The following is a 20315-nucleotide window of genomic DNA, read 5'->3' as shown; positions in this document are numbered from 1 at the left end:
ACCAAAATCACAAGATGGGTACTTCCCTGGCGACCCAGTGGGTAAGACTCCGTGCTCCCGATGCAGAGGGCCCGGGTTCAATCCCTGATCAGGGAACTAGATCCTGCATGCTGCAACTAAGACTGGCGCAGCCAAAGTAAATAAACAACTAAATATTAAAACCACAAGATGCTCTGCCTAGTTATCTTATCTGATCTTGTTGAGCAGGTGCCTCAGAGATGGCCGGTGGGAAGAGGCTTATGGATTAGTTAAGAATTTGACTTTACAAAATTGTGGGTTATGATTCTACAATCTTCCATAGCAGTTTGTCCTTCACTGATCACTTTCTGTGTGCCAGGCACTGTGCTAGGTAATTTTTATACCTTCTTATTGCAAATTAAATGAGATCAGTCATCTTCACCTCTGTTTCATAAGAGGAATTTCACATGCAGTGACTTATCCAAGGTCTCGTAATTAATATACGGTAAGGCTAATGTATTTGACTCAAAAAGAAAGAAAGAAAAAGAAAGAGAGAGATAGAGGGAGGGAGGGAGGGAGGGAGAGAGCGAGAAAGGAAGGAAGGAAGGAAGGAAGCAAGCAAGCAAGCAAGCAAGCTGCTTTAGGACTTCCTTTGCGGTCCAGTGGTTAAGACTCTGCGCTTCCAATGCAGGGGCGTGGGTTGGATCCCTGGTTGGGGAACTAAGATCCCACATGCCACGTGGTGCAGCCAAAACCAACAGCAAAAGCCTGCTTTATTAAGCTATAATTCACATATCACAAAATTTACCCATTTAAAGTGTACGAGTCAGGCATATTTAGTATATCCAGAACTGTGGAAACATCTAATTTATTCTCAAAGTTATGTACACTTTTGTTTTATCCAATGCCTAGGGCAGCTTTTTCTAAGGTTGGCAAAAACGAATTTCACAAGTTGGTTCAGCAGAAGTTGCCAGGCACACTGGTGCTTACAGACTGAGTTTGAGCCAGACACTCGACTGAATCCCAACCCCTGGATACTGGCTGTGACCCGGGGAAGTTCCTTAACCAATCTGTGCCTCAGTTTCATTATCTGGCAAAAGGGGATAAGAATTAAAGGAGTGAATTCACTTAAAACACTTAGAGTGGTGCCGAACACATACTGAACGCTCAAGAAGTGTTTAGCTGTTAGCGCTGTTATTAAAAGTGCATTCACAGATCCTCATAACTCAGTATTGCAGGATCCTAAAATAGCTTGTGAACCTTGAAAACCGTGATCAGTGAAAAGTATTTATTCTATGGTATTCGAATTCTTTGCAAACTGATGATCCATGGAACGTCAACAATTTACTCACAAAAATTATTTTACAACTGGATTATTTAGCATTCAGAAAGTACTTTCCCACTTAAACACTACTTACCGTGATAGAGATAGCTAGCTGCCTACCTAGCTGTATCCTTTCTTCCTTCTTCCTCGTTCATAGCACAAGTTTTGTTCTGGCTGGCAATGTGTGTGCTAAAGGACTCCACTTCTGGCCTTTCTCCCAGCTGGGATGGCCAAAGACATGTAAATGGATTCTGCTGAATAGGGCTCCCCGGAAAGGCGCGTCAAGTGGAAAGCAGCTAGATGCCTAATACCAACTGTGGGCTGCCTTCTTTCACCTAAGAAACCACCCAGCTTAATGTTATGTGGTTTTTCTGCCATACATCTGTACCTAATTGCAATTCACACTTACACTTTTCTTGGTTAGCTCAAAATGCACTTAATACTACATTCTTTCAACACACATCGAGCATCTACTGTTATGTGTCAGTTATTGTTTGGACAGCTGCGAAAAGACAGTCTCTGAAACCAAGGAATTAAACATCTGGTGGAAGAGACTAGTGATCAAAAATAGCACAATGACGTCAGTGCCAGATGGGAGGCAGGGGGAGATGGGTTGGTCAGCGTGGACTTGACTTCCAGGACACGACAAAGTTGAATACTGAAGAGGTCATCAAGTGAGAAAGAAAGGGCATTTCAGGTAGAGAAGTACCTGATGGAAATGACCCAGGACGCCCCGCAGCCTTTCTAAGGGGAAATGAACTGTTTCGATTTAGACGCTGAGAACATCTAACCTTATCTAACCTTTGCCTACGGGAGCCAGGATTTTCTCTTTCTGCCACCCCTGCATCTTCCAAGATCATCCTGGCACGTAGTAGGTGATAACCTATGGAAGCAATGATATGCTCTGTAATGAAGGACTGACTAGCAGATATGAGATTCACAAGGGGGACTTCCCTGGTGGTCCAGTGGTTAGGACATGGCGCTTTCACTGCCGTGGGCCCGGGTTCAATCCCTGGTCAGGGAACTAAGATCCAGCAAGCCACGGGGCGTGGCCAAAAAAAAAAAAAGACTCACCATGTGGAAGTGGGAAGAGGATACATTTGGCAAAGAGGTATCCGGTATCCTCTGTCCCCCGCTTCCTCACAGCTGACCTACACTGAAGGAAAAGAGTGAAATGGCTGGGACGGAAGGACTGGCTAGCCCATCTCTTGCCTATCCTGTCTATCCTGCTTACCTCCCCGGTCTAGGGGAGACCAGAGAAGTGTTAGGGGAAGGAGTAATTTGCAGCAGTGGACTTTAAGGTGGAAGCCTTACAGCAGAGCCAGCTGGGGCAGCGGCATGCATGAGAAGTCAGACTGGGCCTGCCTCTGTGGCACACGTACTAACTCCCAAGGGGAACTTGAGCCCTTTAGTCTCTGAACATGCAAACACAAGTTCAGAGTTTCTAATATAAAGGCTACTTTGTAAAAATTAAAAATGCTCCCAATAGCAATGAATTGTGAAATCCAATCCTGTAAAAATTGTCTTGATCTATCACAATATACTCAATACCCTTGGCCTATTAAATCTCTTGACTCAGTAACGTGAAGAACAAAAGCGGGAGTGGGGGGCCTCTTACAAAGAGAAACCTTTACTGACAGCCATGGGCTGTATGTTAGGCTTGTTTGTCTCCACAAATCCTCAACATTTAGAGTTATCTTTACTTTTACATTTTATTTTTATGTTTAGAGATTAAGAAAATTGGTTAACTGATTTGTTTTAGGTCATGCATTCAGCTAGTATGTGATCAAAGCAGGACTGGGCCAAAGGGATGGACCCTTCCCAAGTCTCTGCTCTTTGCACTTGAGCTTTGAATTGTACTCTACTGAGACTCAGAGTTAGCACCAAAATGTTGCACAGCATTAACAGCGAAGTGTTCAAAGACAATTTTTCCTATTATTTGTAAATATAAGCTCTTCAGCTCTCAATCATTGATTATTTATTTACTCAGCCACTAAGAGTTATAAACTGTATAGGTTTGTTTTAATACAGTATGAGTCTTCGTTCTTTACACAGAATGTCAACAGCAGCCTTTCCATGTTGGTTTTAGTTTAGAAAAATCTAGTAGTTACCAAGTCCGAAATTAGTGGGATAGTGGGAATTTCCCATTGCTTTTTAGCTACTGCATATTCCAATGATCCCAAAGACAACAAAAGAACCATGAATTCAAGGGAATGTGTTTTATTCCACTTCCCTCTAGGGCAGTGCAGTAGTTTCACCTCAATGAATACCGACAACAGGAAAGAAACAAACAAAAAAATGACTTTTTCAATTTTTCAACCATGTTTACTGGCTCACATAAATATTTGAAAACAAATCCATCTGTCTTCCCTTTTTTGTCTCCTTGGCACAATTTACCCTAGTTCTTAAAAAACAAACTACTATAAATATTCAGAAGGGGAAAATTAATTTATAAGATGAAAGAGGTCAATAAATAGCCAAATATTGTCAACCATCAGAATGACTATTTGTTTTTAAGATTAAGCCACTGATTTGCAACTTTTATTAAAATAAATTTCATTTCTAAAAATAAGATAATTGATACCTTGATCTCAAGTTTTGACAGCACTTGAAGTTTTACATTAAAAAAACTGCAAAATTTCAACTAAAGAACAAATAAAATGTTGGGACACAAGTTTATACTTTAAAAATTCTACCAACTTCAATGAATAAAGAATGGCTGCCTATCAATTCATGTCAGTCCTCTGGTCCAGAATACACTTTCCATTTAAAATATCTTAATCACTCTTCTGTACAGCGCAGATGGCTTCTAGTGGGAATTAGTATACAGTCTGTTCTTGATGAAGACAACACTAGACAGATGTTGCCTGATGCCTGGATAATGCTGAATGTGACAAAACCAGCGAGACACGTTAAGATATTTCTCCTTTTCTTGAACTGTCAGGTCAACCTAAGTAGAGATTAAAAACACACACACAACACAGACATTACATAAGTGCAACTATTAATACCATTTGAGTAGGAGATAGAAATTGGGGGGGGAAAACCCCCACAGTTCTCAAAGCCAACATATTCAGATAGGAGTGAACCACTTCAGCCACTTGGATGAGCCCACCATTTGTTTAATGATTTCATGTTCAGTTCAAAACCAGATGTGCTTAGGGGCGAAATCTGAAGTTTTCAACAAATGAAAAATTTACATTAACACAGGACCTGGAGGACTAAAGTTTGTTTTTTTACTTTATTGTAAAGGAAAATACAAGAAAGGAAGAGAATAGCTTCTGAGAGACTAAGACATGGTTCCTTCTCCAATATTTTTCGCAAACCTAAAATAAGAAAGGTTTATTGGCATCTAACATACTTAACAAGGGAATACAATGTAAACTCATATATATATTTGTAGATGGCTGGTGTATATGTATGTGTAGACAACTGCTTCTTTCTACTAAACTCTGCGGGAAAATTTTACTGAAGAAGACACTGACTCATTTAATGTTAGGGGGTTACTGCTTAATACAAGAAGGAAGGGCTGTTTCTGGGGTGTATGTCTCAGATGAACAACAGACCTTCTGAATTCTGTTTGCAATAAAGCTGCACTCAATCTTTAGAGGATGTAGTAGTTCACAGAATTTACTGTCAAGCTACAAGGATGCCCAGAGATTTGGTTAGGGAAAGATGCAATCAAAATAGTGGGTGCCTATCATTTCACTGGGCTCAGATCCCAAAGTAGGTGACTTGAAGCCTTTTCTTTGAGCCAAATCTTGGATTAGAATCATGAAGAGGTGTCAGGTAAGGAGAAGCCAGTAGGACGGCCACGGACCAGGTAAGATTAGTGTAGTTCCTTCTCCTGTTGTTAATTCATTTGTTTAACATATTGCAAGTCTCCCTAAAACTGACAAGGAATGTTCACGCACACCAAAAATCTCAGTCACCCTCACGTACTTCAAACCCATTGGCAGTCTGCTTGCTGGAAGGCACTTATAGTGATGGATGCCCGATGGCTGTTCAGAATTTAGCATATACTTGTGCCTCCAGGCAAACACTCTGCTAAGTCACCAGGTCAACAACACTGAAGGACAAATCACTCTGGTATCTAATAATTATTACAGAATGTAAAATATTATTAGCAATAAAATTAAAAGGTAGACATATAGCATTTTCTCAATAAATGTTTAATTGAACTTGTATTTTCATTTCACATTTACTATAATGCAGTCTAAAAAGAGAAAGTGATAGAAGTCATCCTGCCTTCCTTTTTTCCTTTATGACATTAGGATACAACTGTATCAACATCTGATCTGTTAACATCTTTGGTGTCAAATGTCTATCTCTGTTGGACCAGTTTACTAGCAGGGGGGTCTCACTGCTACTGTTATGTAAAATTTAAGTTTCTGGTCTAAATCCTACACAGCAAGCTGCTACAGCAAATTACAAAAATACACTCATCTTGTTTAAGGGGGTGGAGGGCTGCAGCCAGTTATCAGAAACATGTGACTATAACTGTTCACCTATAACACAGTTAGACCATGGCAAGCAGACTAAAAAATTAACACAGTGGCGCAGTGGTTGAGAGTCCGCCTGCCGATGCAGGGGACACGGGTTCGTGCCCTGGTCTGGGAAGATCCCACATGCCGCGGAGCGGCTGAGCCCATGAGCCATGGCCGCTGAGCCTGCGCGTCCGGAGCCTGTGCTCCGCAATGGGAGAGGCCGCAACAGTGGGAGGCCCGCGCATCGAGAAAAAAAAAAAAATTAACACAATAGTCAAGAAAATTGGTCAAGAAAGTCTTTTTTTTAGTGTAAAAGTTACTTTTTATTAAAAGAGAATTCATGGTTTCACATGTAAAGAATCATATTATTCCTAACTATCTTGTACTGTACATAGAAGGCACTTAAACAACAATTGCGGAATAAACCGAATATCAGTCCATATTTCAAAAGGTAAAACACATTTTGTAAAAGAGCTAACTTTTTGTTCTTTTTCTAAATCTTTACCATAGGTGAACTTCACCACTGACTTCTAAAGAAAATACAAGATTTTTAAAAAGTTCAACTACTAGTAAACATAGCTGCAACTCTAACAGGAAATGGGGGTGAGTTTTCCTTCCTTCCTTCCTCCTTCCTTCCCTCCCTTCATACATAAATACATACATACATATTTACATACGTAAATAAAATTCAAAACCAACTTCAACAAACCTCTTTACTGACAGTTAAAGCAAAAAGTAGCAAGTATTACTGCAACTTGATTTCATGTCAGCTGTTGAAATACATGATGAATCCAATCTGACTGCTTACAAATTTGACTAATTTCAGAACTCTTTCATTTTAAAAAGTCTTTACTCAGCCATTTTGTGAGATGTTATTTTTCAGAATGAATTAAAATGCACCAAGAAAGCATTTCCAAACAATAAAGTACTGATGCTTGTTTGATCTACGTTCAAGTTGTTCACTCAGATTTTGACACAGGGAAAAAGGGCAGTGTCTATTTACTATTTACACTTCAGAACAGCATTTGGTATCACCGGGCCTAGCATATGCTGCCACCAGGCCTATCACTGAAGATTTTAACAACAGCAACAAACTACAACACATGGCAAAATCGATACTCTCCAACTTAAAAATTTCACTTTTTTGGTCTCTAGTGTAAGGATTACAACAGACCCACAGCACAAAATAACTGTTATTCCAGGAACTTCTAAAGTTTCTTCTAACATTTCCTAATTTATTCCAATAATTTTTAACTAGATGATCTAGTTTAGACAATGTAAATTTGTTCATTTTCCCTCAGAACATTTTGCTAGAAATGCAGCACTTTTTCAGACAGATCAGGTTATGCTTAACCTTCTGGTTTAAACTTTGGAGCTTGCCCCTTGAGTCTGAGAAAATTATGACTGACCTCGCTTTGTTACCGCCACTACTTTTTTGGTAGACATTCTATTTCTGAACATACTGTAACCAGAAACAAACAGAAAGATTTTACCCTCACCAAACTTACATTTTTTTAGAACTTTTGGGACGGGATCCCCATCAAATATTTTACTTAAAACTGGTTTTCCATCATTCCTTTCTAATTGACTATTTTTTTCTTCTTTTTTTTTTACAACAGGAAACACGATGCGATTGTTCTAGTTACCGTTTCCTGCTTCTTACTGGTCAGAATGCCAGCGAGTCTACAGTGGTGCTTGGCTCTTCTACCTAATCACTCCTTCTTATTTATACTGGCACTCTACAACTAGTCTGAACTTTAAAGCCAAACAGATAACATTCTTAGTCACTGATTTTCCATGAAGACATGTGAGAAACTCTTTGAGTGACCCATTCCAGACCAGGGTGAAATGCTGGTCTGCTGCCTTTCCAACTGGCACCATGCTGCCTCTGGGACATTCTTTATGGCCCGCGTTCCTGGACTGTGCTGCAGCTCTTTTTACTTTTCCTTTCTTTCTAAAAGAATGACACCTCCACTGGTGCTCCGAACTTGGAAACAAATGTATCTCATTGATAACAATCTTATAGTCAAGCAGCACATATTTACAAAGGATTTTAATAATCTTGAGTAACAGCCTGTTCGTAGGGACTGCTATCTACTGAAGAAATCACTTTAAGAAAGCAATGAGTCACAGGGGTGATAATAAACGGCCACAGTAACTGGCAGTTTAACAAAGGAAGAACAATGTAATATTGCTCAGAGGGAATTATGATGGACCAGATCTCAGAGTATCAGCCACCGCTAAAATCGGGCTCACACTGAAACAAAACACAGCAGGACTATTTCATGCCATCAAGGTTCCCTGACTGCTGTTTTGTATACTGCGCTGATCGTGCTGACTACATATTAAGTATTTAATAACGTGAACAAGTAAATGAAGGAACGTATGAGGGCAAAAATAAATGCACTGCCATGGCAAACAAAGCGCTAGAACTGTCTGATGAACACAAGCAGGAAGCCGCTCTGAACCTCCCGTCTACTCTGCCCGAACTCAACACCTAGTAATCACTTTTTTTCTCACCTGGGTATATTTACACCTCACTCAACAGGAATGTCATTTAACACCGCAGGGCAACGCTGTCACAGCACAGGCCTCGTCTGTGAGGCCCGTTCCTTGAGAAGGTGTTTACTTCTCTGACATAATCTGCCTGCATGTGGACCAGGGTGGGAGAGCTGCTTTGGTTATGGACTCATTTTATGAACCCAAAGGGATGGTGAACAGTGATTTACGTATCATTTCACTCAATTTTGTTTGGAAAACAATAAGCATGAGATACTCAATCATAATACTGTAATCACTAAATATAAAAAGGATACACATGTCAAAATAGGGAATATAAATAGGCAGAGATCATTGAATATTGTTAACAGAAGCCTAGTTTTTTTTTAAGTTTTATTTTATTTACTTTTTTTGGCTGAGCTGCGTGGCTTATGGGATCTTAGTTCCCTGACCAGGGATTGAACCCGGACCACAGCAGTGAAAGCCTGGAATCCTAACCACTAGGCCACCAGGGAACTCCCTGGAAGTCTAGTTTTCACACGCAGCATTGAATGAAACTCTTCTAACCTGCTTGAAAACCATACGCCCTTGTGGGCACCTAGACTCACAGTGAAACAGCTTGGCAGCCAGTGCTACAAGTGCTGTGCATTAGGACCCTGTCCACTCTGCTGGCAAAGAAATTCCACACAAGCTCCCTCCTTCTCCGAGTATTTCCTTTCCCTATCGCATGACCTGTATAAGCCAGAGAGGGAAGAAGGTAAATATACACGTTGGTGTGCAAGAGTTACACTTCCTTGTCATCTTTTTTTTTTAATTAGAGGGGAGAAATGCTCATCTTCTTAATGACAGCTTGTGTGTGATTTCTCCGATATAGCTCAGCCAGGAGATAGGACTGAAGGCACATATTTGGACTGACCAAGAGTTGGGGATTTGAGTTACACAAAGGGGATCTAGGCTGGATGGGGAAGAAAGTGTACAGGTTTGGAAAGAGGGAAGGAATTGAGTTACTTCGGATAATGATGGAACTAGGGAGTAAGATTAAGAGCTAGGATAAGAGATGGCACAGAAGGTGCAGTACTGAAATCGAGGCGTAGAGCTGGAGCAGAAAGGGGATGGTGGGGTCTAGGTGAGGATGACAAGCGAGTACAAAGGGTGGCAAGAGAAGGAGCCCCAAAGAGAAACAGGAACAAGAACAGGAATCAAGCAGGTCAAGGAACAGGAAGCTCCTATGTGTGATGGATCCATGGAAGGAATATTTGCATAAGGTACCTTGTATAAAAATAATTCCTTTCACTTTCATGTGATAAGTTGAAAATTCAAACTTGATTTAAATTCAAGACAAAACAAATCATTCTGAACATCACAGACAAAAACACCAATAACTATTCAAATACTCACAATAAAGCGATGAAGTCCATAGTATAAGAGGATATCTGCTAATGTGAAGTTATATCCTGTAAGGTAGACTTTATCTTCAAGATATGAATTAAGATCCTAGGGAAAAAAAATTAAAAAATATTAATTTAAAAAACAGTAATAATAAAGTTAACTATACATTTGACTTGAAACATTTAGAAGGCTATTAGAAAACACAATACTGACATTTAATTTAATAAATTTAATCTTTGACAATAATAGATTTGAATTCACTCAAAATCACAAATCACATAACAATCAACTCATTTTTAAAAATAAGGTAAATATTATTAGCCTTATTTTAAAGAAATAAGAAAACATTAGAAAATGATATTCACAGCCATCTCTGATCCTTTCAAAGACTCCAATTTTTTTGCGGGGGAGCATTTTGTAAATCATGCTCATGTTGGATTTATTTTTTCCATTAAAATATAAAAAGCTCCTCAACAATTCCTATTTTTTAAAAAAATTTATTTTATTTATTTATTTTTGGCTGCGTTGGGTCTTCACTGCTTCGTGCGGGCTTTCTCTAGTTGCGGTGTGCGGGCTTCTCATTGAGGTTGCGGAGCACGGGCTCTAGGCGCGCCGGCTTCAGTAGTTGTGGCACACGGGCTCAGTAGTTGTGGCTCACGGGCTCTAGAGCGCAGGCTCCGTAGTTGTGGCGCATGGGCTTAGTTGCTCTGTGGCATGTGGGATCTTCTCAGACCAGGGCTCAAACCTGTGTCCCCTGCATCGGCAGGTGGATTCTTAACCACCGTGCCACCAGGGAAGCCCAACAATTCCTATGTTTTAAGAGAATTATAATTTATTATAATTATAATAACTATAATATAATTATTAATTACAATAAGTATAATCAATATCAATTATATTAATATATCAATGCTATCAATTATAATATTGATCATATTATTTATTAATATTAATTAAATTAATGTTGTTAATAATTATTGTAATTATTGTTGCATTTTAATATATGTATATTTTTAACTTTTAATTGAGGTAAATACATGTAACATGTAAAATTAATCAAATTTTAATTTACCACCGTAACCATTTTTAGGTGCATGATGCAGTAAGTGTTAAGGGTATTCACACTGTGGTGCAATCAATCTTCAGAATTTTTTCATCTCATAAAACTAAAGCTCTGTACTTATTAAACAACTCCCCCTCTCCCTCATCCCCCAGGCCCTGGCAATCACCATTCTGCTTTCTGTTTCTATGGATTTGACTATTTTATACGTTGCATATAAGTAGAATCATACACTATTTGTCCTTTTGTGTCTGGCTTATTTCACTGAGCATGATATCCTCAAGGTTCATCCATGTTGCAAAATGTGTCAGAATTTCCTTAAGGCTGAATAACATTCCACTGTATGTATAGACCACATTTTATTCATCCATTCATCTGTCAGCAGACACTTGGGTTGATTCCACCTAACTGCTACTGTGAATAACACTGGCATGAACATGGGTGTACAAATATCTCTTTGAGACCTAGTGTGAATTCTTTTGGGTATATTTCCGTAAGTGGAATTATTGGATCATACGGTAAATATGATTTTATTTTAACTCTTCTGATGAATCGCCATACTGTTTTTCATAGCAGCTGCACCATTTTACGTTCCCACCAACAGTGTACAAGTTTTCCAATTTCTGCACATCCTCGCCAATACTTGCTATTTTGGTGTTTATTTTTGGTAGTAGTCAACCTAATGGATATGAGGTGGTGTCTCATTGTGGTTTTGATTTACATTTCCCTAATGATTAGTGATGTTGAGCATCTTTTCATATGCTTATTAGCTTCGTATATCTTCTCTGGAGAAATGTCTACCTGAGTCCTTTGTTCACTTTTAACTGGGTTCTTAGTTGTTGTTGAGTTGTAGTTCTTTATATATTCTGGATATTACCAGATATATGATTTGCAAATATTTCTCTCCCATTCCATGGGTTGCCTTTTCACTCTGTTGATTTTTTCTACTGATGGAAAGAAGCCTCACATTTTGATGAAGGCCAATTTATCTATTTTTACTTTTGATGCCTGTGCTTTTGGTGTTATACCCAAGAAATCGGTGCCAAATCAAATGACCTGAAGCCTTCCCCCCAGGTTTTCTTCTAAGAGTTCTACAGTTTTTGGTCTTATGTTTAGGACTTGGATCCATTTTGAGTTAATTTTTAAATATTGCGTAAGGTAAGAGTCCAGTTTCGTTCTTTTGCAGTTGGATATCTAGTTTTTCTAACACCCTAAAGACTCCAATTTTAAACACCATTTAAAGCTACAGAAAGTTCTCTGTCATTTGTTCCTCAGACAATGACCATCAATTTTTAAAAGGTTAAGCACTGAGCTCCCTAAACAGCTCAGAGGCACTTTTGAAGGAAAAAAAAATTTAAGTACATGTTAAAAAATTAAATAAAAAATTTAAAGGATCCTAATCTAAATCAGAAGTATTATCTGATAGACCAGCATAAATAAAATCAATTAGTTTCCTGAGAAAAGAAAAAATCTAGACAAAAGAAAATATATTATATACATATTTTTGGTCCCTCTCGAAATTAACATGTAGTTTAACAGCACAGGAATTTACATTAAATTACATTCACATGAAAGGAGACAAAAGATTCATCTCACCTTCAGAGAAAGATTTATAAATATCAGATATTCTCACAGGCTCCTCTAAAGACTAGTTATAAAACACTGCTCCAGAGGTCAACAGCATTCATTCTAGAAAAATTTCTTAAGCTGTAGAGAGAGAAGTCTGTTTTGATTCTCAAATCATATGCCAAATGCTTGGCACATAGTGGTTCAGTAATCAGTAAATGTTTGCTGAATTGAATCTGATCTCTTTGAGTTTGCCCATGCCTTCACTTAAAGACAGTAATTTTCAAAACGGTATTTGAATATGGGACTGTTAGGGGTGGTACAGACGATGACATAAAGGAACACGGACATAAACAGGGAAGCAAATGCATAAGAATCAAAATAAAATTGGGTAGAGAGGGTAAAATACACTGGTATATTACAGGCTACCACTTAAACGCTATAATAATCTGCTTAATGGAGATGGTTTTTCTTCAAATGTCTTCAAATGAAACAAGTTTAATAAAGCATAAGAATAAAATAAATATATCTACAATTAATGTTAAGCATTTTTAAAAAGGTTTGAAACAATAATTCAACACTGCTTTGTATAGTATATATATTCTTAAAATAGAATCCATATCTATATTTTAGCTATAAAGACTCTTTTAAGGTTATACTCTTTAGTTATAAAGACTTTGAAATGGAGTTTCAAAAACTATGAATAGGTAATATCTTTCTGATTAGTGATCTAAATCAAAATTTTCAGAAATTAAATTCTGATTTTTCAGAAATTCAGAAATTTTTCAGAAATTGAATTCTGAAATTCAAAACAGAATTTCACACATTCAAAATATTCAGGGAACAGAACTAATGTCTGATGTTCATTACATTTTTTTTAAACAAGTCTTTCTGATGCCACTGCCAAACTTTAAAAATATTTCCCTCTATAGAGTTCCACCTGATTTTTCTTTTTCCTCTTAATTACCTATTATTAAACCTTCTAATAATATTGAAAAAGCAGTATAATAAACAACTATATATCCTCCATCCTGATCCAAATGTTAGTGTATCATAATGCCTGCTTTCTGAAATTACACCTTAATTATGAGCCATTGTGGTTTTAACTCTGAAATGGAATTTTTGCAAGTAAATGAAATCCTTTCACAATATCCTTAGTAGGAAAATTTTAAAAAATAAGTAATAAAAACGGAAATAGCCCAGTATGAAAACAGGCAAAGAATACATGTAAGCAAATTTTTAAAAATAATGAAGATGCTCATAAGCATTATGAAAAAAATGCCACGGCATTAACAACGTCAAGGAAAAAAGTGCAAAGTAAACAAAGAGATCACTTTTTGGTTTGTTCTGGTTATGAAATTGGGGTGGTAAGGAAGGAAAAGGGATAACATCCAGGGCAGCAAGGGTTTTGTGGAAGAAGCCACTGTCAATACACTTTTCTGGAAGGCAGAGGAACAACATAGCCTTAGACATATATAGCTTTGGCCCAACCACTTCCCTTGTAGGGATTTGCCTAAGGAAACCAATGGGAATGTGTGAAAATATTCAGCAACAATCCAACACTACGTGAGGACAGACTAAATCTTGGCACAGCTATGTGACGGAGTACTAACAGGTTATCAGAGACCGTATAAGCGAGTATTTACGGACTTGAAAAGATGCTCCCAACATACTGTCAGTGAACAAAAAAAAACAAGTTACAGTGTCCAAGAGTGGCCCGTTTTTAAAATACAACACACATATATATATGAGAAAAGAAAAAGCATGTGAAGAACACGAAAGGGAGTCAACAATCCACTACCTGAGGACCAAACATAAGTGTTGCTAACAGTTCTCGCTCGATGGTGGGACTACAAATGTTTGAAATTTCTCTTATTTGCTTACTTATATTTCTTAAAGTTTTACAACGGATACTGCCTTTAAAATAAAAACACTATCATGAAATAGCAAAAAGCAAAGTAAAACAGTAAACAACCCTTTCTCATCTAGCCCCAAATCACACACACATCTGTCTCCCCCACTGGTCTGAGTTCTGTAAGGGCAGGGGCTGTGCCTAGTGGGTCACTGTATCATCAGCCCCTAGGACCGTATCCTACTCATCACTGTAGGGACAGATGAGCAAACAGTGGCAGAGCAAGGGCGACCACCCAAATCATCCAGTGCCTTGTACATTTCAAAGATGGTCATATTGCCAGCTGGATTCTCCCAGTTGAGATTTCAGATAATACTGACATATCCCAGACACAATGTTTTATACTTCTAAGCTCCTAATACCAAATCTCTGAATACGACTTTTGAACTTACACACCCAATTTCAATGAAATACTTCAGAATTAAATACTTTACTACTAATGCTTTCTTTTGGAAAACTGTAAGAGAGAGTTGTATTTACGTTTTATTTGCCTGAAAGCTCCCATTCACTTAGAGGGAAGACATGCTTGCTTCCCTTTGGGAGCGCTGCCACTCGTGGATATTAAAAAAGAGTAGTTGATCAGGACAGACCTATAAAGGAAAGAGACCTGAAATTTATTTTCTACCAGTTCTATTGATGGTATCTGTCAGGAAGACAGTTTAAACCATTTCTCCCAGAATGATAAATGAAAAACTTTCAGTACCATAAGATCTTCTTGTACAACTTATATTACCAATTTACATTATAATTGGAATAAAATTAGGAAACAGAAGGGATTCCTACAATGACATGTGGTTGTCTGGGTGATCTCTAAGGTTCCTTCAAATTTTAAGCTTAAAAACAAACAAAAAAACAAAACAATGCTTTATTTTTATATAATTAACAAAAATAATTTTATTTATAAAGATTTTTTATTCTTAGTGATTTTGGAGCCATATTTGGTTTATATTTTATATCAATAGATTCTTTAATTCTAACTTGACCTCTTTAGAAAGAAAATACAAATCCCAAAGCAATCAATCTCAAAGGCAGGAAATGTGGGCTTTCTCAGATCAAATGGACAGATTTTTACAAACTACAACCCCCAAAACTTTGATTCCCCCTTGGCTTTAAGAAAGTACTTTACTGGTTAGGGAATCAGGACTGCAGAGTGGGGGAAATGAATATCAAGCCATCACATTAAAAAATCATACAAAGCTATTATTATTAACTATGATTAGTGCTGCAAAGGAAAAGCACAGGGTGCTGTGTTAGGAAAGAAAAGCATTGAGAACAAGGAAGTGCATCTGTCTGAGAGAGAGTAGCCAAGGACGAGCTGAGGAAGGGGTATGTGAGCTGAGGGGCTGGCACAGGCTGTTCCAGGCAAGGAGGTACCTATGTAACAAGGTAGCTCCTTGTTAGTTTGTAGAGACTAACATGAGGCAGAAGGAAACAAGTAAAGAAAGCCAACAACTTCAGTTACTGATCTCAGGGAAGAGACATCCTGTTATTAAGAGTTCACACATTTCAGCCTATAAAGAGATGTGGCGATACCTTCAGAACAGTGCGGATGTCGTCTTTACTGGAGTGTCCATCTACTTGAGTTACCCTGTATTCTAACCACTGTTGAACCACTGCTTTTTCCTCTGCGGTGCTCCCCAGCAAATATTCCTTGTTGGCCTGCTGGACTAGGTGAGCTGCGATGGTAGTCAATCCCGTTAGACTTGGACCATTGTTCGTCTGAAGAACTGGAATCTTAAAAAGAAAAAAATGCTTCAGATAAATTTTAAAAACAAATACCATCACGACTGTAAGTTCTAAGTAATCGCTAATTCCCAAACTGTCTTTTCAAATACCCTTAAGATATTAAATTACCTACAAATGAGTCAGGAAAATAAGAGTCACATAATTTACATTTGATAATAGATGCTTGATGCTATGAAACTGGTAATAACATTGCAAAAATTAGTAATGATGCTTCTGTATAATTTATAACTACATATGTACAAAAAGAGAAAATGGAAATCCTAATAATACCACATTAATTTTGATCAAGATTACCCATACCTTATTTAGCAAGGTGAATGAACATGCTTAAATAAACCCAACTTCTGTAATAACAAAAGTAAGAAACAGTTATAGTGAACACTGAATTCATGTTGATACAGCTAGAACCACCAAATGAGTTCTATCCTGGTTTAAGTGATATGTGATCTAATATAAATAGTTATCTCATTAACTAGGCGTGGACTGCGATGGTGATTTCCTTACCATGGATTGCATATTCATCAATTTTGGCGTCATTTAGAGTGAGGTCACTGATTATAAAAGTCTAATAATAAAGTATGGGCTTCAGGTAATCACCTGAAAAACAATCCTACTTTCTAAGTTTCCCCTACTGTAACAGCAATCCGAAGGCTCAGATTATAAGAAATTGCTAATTAATTTAAATGTTCTTGATGCGCAACTAAGCGAAGCATTTTGAGAAATTTAAAAGAAAATGGAAAGTATCACCAATGGGGAGACTGATCAATTATAAACAAGTATACAATCTAAAGGACCTCAGGAAACCAAAAGAGAATATTTCCCCTGGAAGACGGCTGCTCTCTTCAGCCATCTGTTCAGTTCAAATAGCATACTGAACTCGGATAGCGATTTTCACTGTTGAGGGCCCTTTCACACTTACATCTAGGTCAATATGACCATGTGAAGTATACGGGGAGATTAACATTTTATGGATACAGATTCAAAGGTTACCTCCTAAACGGTAAAGGAAGCAACCAGAGGTAGTCTCAGCTTTCCACTTCCTCACCAGCTACTTTCCATTCATTACTTAGCTCCTTGAACTCTGACTTTTGCCTTCACTCTCAAATGAAACCATTACTTCTAAGATCACCAATAACCTCCTTTAAAAAAACGCATTAAAAGAAAACAATAGCAACTCACTGGGGATGCTGCCAGTGTTCCATTCCTTGACTGTGTTTGTGTGCATTTTATGGCAGGTAACTCACTGAGATGCGTGTGCTTTTAGGTAGGGGAAGGGAGGGAGGGAGGGAGGAAGGAAGGGTGGAAGGAAGGAAGGAAGGAAGGGGGAGAGAGAGAGAGGGTGGGGGGAGGAAGGGAAGGAGGGAAGGAGGGAGGAAAGAAAGACAGGAAGGAAGGGAGGGAGAAAAAAAGAGAGGGAGAGGGAGAAGGAGAAAAGAGAGAAAGAAAGAGGAAAGAAAAGGACTCACAACTGCTGACTGTGGGGGTAAAATGACAATTCTAGAAAATTATTTTGAAAAACAAATTATCCACAATCCCATCACAGGAACTCAAAAAATTTCCGGTTACTTTCTCATCTAATCATTTTATCTCTTAAGACAGGTAAGTAATTTCCTCCTTAGTTTACAGATAAAGAACCAAGGTCACCAGGTTTGTAACGGCAGAGTCAGGGTTTCAGTAAAGTACATTTGGCTGGAAAGTTCATTCTCCTTCCTTTACGCAGCCTAAGTAGACAAACCTCATGCAGCTGCAGTCACGGGACACACACCACTTCACATTCACCTTACGGTTCCATGGTCTTCAAAGTGATCACTTTCAATGGCTACATAAATAATGTTCCAATGTGCTGATGTACATAATTTAATAACCATTCTCCTAGAGCTGGATTCCTGGATTGTTTTCAAATTTTTATTATCGATAATATTGCAGCGATGCCTTATTGCTGGCTATTGCTGTCAGCTGTCTTCCCCCCAAAATGAATAAATCTTACCATATATCCTCATCCCTTTCCCCAAACACATCAACGAAAACCTTCAATAGCTGTCCTCTGCTTTAAAAAAAAGAAAGAAAAAGGAGAACAAAGGTTTAATTAAAATAAAATAAGAAACCACACTCTGAACTCCACAGCCCTCACAATTGGGCCTCGAACTACAACTCTGGATTTACTTTGCATTGCACCATCCACCGTATTGCTCTACTTGTTACCCCCAATTACCCAATCTTTCGTAATTTACTGGTCTTACACACTTCAAACACCAGCTTTTCACATAGTTTACAAACTCATTTTTAGAGTCAGAATTAACTTTCTCTTCCACACTCCTCAACAACGCTCTCCTCCATTTAGCAGCTCTGCTGTTCTGATTAACATGAACTGTCGATGACTACTTCTCATACTGGATCATAAGCTCTCTGAAGGCAAGACTCGTGTTTGGCAACGTCCCCTAAAAATAGAAACCAAACCAGGGAGTAGGGGCAGAAGGGGAGGAATCAGCAGGAGTACAGAGGCAAAAGCACAAGCTGGCCACTCGGCCACTCTGGCTCCAGTGCCTACTCTGCACCCATCAGTGGGCTGGTCTCAGGCAAGTCATGTTATCCTTTCCAGACTTCAATCTAACTGACGTGTAAAAACTACAATACGACTGCTCTCAAGACAAGATTTTAAGATGGACCAAATGAGGAACAGAAAAAGTCACAACAAAAACCAAGTATCATCTAGAAAAAAATCTCAAAGGGGCAAAAAACGTACATAATCCAAAGTTGTCTTCCTACATTTTCCTCTGATACATTGATTCCTCCACCGCAACCACCCACCTAATAAAACACAAACGTCCTTCAAAGCCCTCAGAAATCTGAGTCCCTACACCCCACCAGGCAATCTCCAACCGCGGAACTTCCCTCCTCGATCTCTGCACGCTGCACACTGAACTTGACCTCACAGGCCTCAGAAAAACCGAATCTCCCAGATTGCGCCAGGACTCACTACGTGATCTCTCATACGTCTACTCTGCAATGCAGCACTTTTCAGTACTGCAACTAACACAGCTGCAATGCTTGTCCACCTAGCTAAAAATCAAGCTTCCTGAGGGGAGGGACATGTCCGCCTCGACCACCTCCGTATCCCCCGGCCTAACACGGTGTACTCGGCACGCCGTTTGCTCTCCGCAGTCGCTGCGTAATTCTGAATGAAAAGTACTGTTACAGCAAATGCTGTCACTGAACGCACACGCGGGGCCTCCAGCTCGGTCTACCCGAGGGCTCTCTGAGGACCCCCTTGCTTTCCCAGAATGGGATGATGATGACAACTTCGCAGGAGGAAAAGTTCAGGCCAAGCCCGAGAGAAGCAGGTGTCCCCTCCTCCCTCCGGGAGCCAGGGCCGCAGTTGGAGAGCCGGCGGCGCAGACACGTTGTGGGGAGGAGACGCGTGGCATCCTCGCTCCGCCGCCTCCGCCCGCCGGCCCGGTCCCACCCCGGCTCAGCAGGCCGCGCTCCCGCCCACCTCTCCCCCTCCGCGCTGCCTCAGCTTCTCACCTGGCGCTCGCCCTGAGCGCTGTACTTGTTCCCTTTACTCAGCCCCAGACACTTCTCCAGCAGCGTCAACTCAGCGGCCGCCGCCATCTTCCGGCCGAGCTCTCGGCAGGGGCGGGACCAGGTCAGCAAGGGTCTCCTGCATTGGCTGAGAGGGACGTTCTACTCTCACAAACGTCAGCGGCTACTGGCTGAACGGAGGGGGCGTGGAAGGTGCGCCGTGCGCAGAGGCGGGGCTAAGTGAGGGGCGGGGCCGAAGGCGGGTCGGGGGTGGTGTGACAGCTGGAGAAGGAACTAGCAGACCTCAGCGCTCCAGTTCAGGGCTAGCAGTAGAATTCTGAATTTAAAGATTATCAAAGAACACTGGGTGTGTTAGATAGTGTCAAGTAATTTGTATAGCCCATTCAGCCATTACTAGTTTTAATGATCTTTATTTGCAATACCAAAAGATATAATAGCGATATAATTTATGTAGATATATTTATGTGTTTTATGTATATTTATGTTTAATTTGTGTGTGATAGTGATACAATTTATGTAGCTTTTGGTATATAAATAAACAATGCACAAAACGCTTTCTCCCTAAGATATTCTAACATCTTCAAAGTATAAAATGGGTAGTATATGTTGAACTTAGAATATTTCCAGAAGTTTTATGAAAAATGATTTCCACATTGAAGAATGAAAAAACAACGTGTGTATTAGTCTGAGAGAAATGGAAAGGAAACACAAGGTAGTTCATCACTAAGTCAGAGATATAGTTTAGTGGGGAATGCTGTCACTGTGTGACACCTTCCCTACCCTAAAATACTTAAAGAGTTAATTATGGCAGCAGACATAAATGTAAAGAAA

General features: G+C 39.2%; 1 protein-coding gene and 1 non-coding gene across 8 annotated transcripts in view; one reads left to right on the top strand and one right to left on the bottom strand.

Annotated features, from left to right (window-relative positions):
• EEF1E1 (eukaryotic translation elongation factor 1 epsilon 1) overlaps positions 1-19617 on the bottom strand; it is a 29172-nt gene extending 9555 nt beyond the window's left edge. For 4 of the 7 annotated variants that reach the window (XR_004477649.2, XR_004477650.2, XR_004477653.2 and 1 more), the window contains exons 1-3: positions 19467-19617; positions 15729-15929; positions 9667-9762 (exon numbers count right to left, since the gene is read on the bottom strand). Coding sequence is in view for 4 of the 7 variants with exons in the window: in XM_033408092.2 (XP_033263983.1) it covers positions 9667-9762; positions 15729-15929; positions 19467-19553 (384 nt within the window). In the remaining 3 variants the exon portion in view is untranslated. Of the gene's footprint in view, positions 1-3486; positions 4233-9666; positions 9763-15728; positions 15930-17928; positions 17989-19466 lie in introns of those variants that run through there. The other 3 variants (XM_033408091.2, XM_049715636.1, XM_004281048.3) reach the window with 3 other exon arrangements.
• Positions 2234-2306, top strand: TRNAE-UUC (transfer RNA glutamic acid (anticodon UUC)). Its single transcript has one exon. It is a non-coding gene; the product is annotated as a tRNA-Glu (tRNA).
• Positions 19618-20315: the final 698 nt, after the last annotated feature.

Source organism: Orcinus orca, chromosome 10 (genome assembly GCF_937001465.1).
Source record: "Orcinus orca chromosome 10, mOrcOrc1.1, whole genome shotgun sequence".
Taxonomy (NCBI): domain Eukaryota; kingdom Metazoa; phylum Chordata; class Mammalia; order Artiodactyla; family Delphinidae; genus Orcinus; species Orcinus orca.
Note: the sequence above shows the minus strand (reverse complement) of the source record. Positions and strands in the feature narration are given on the sequence as shown.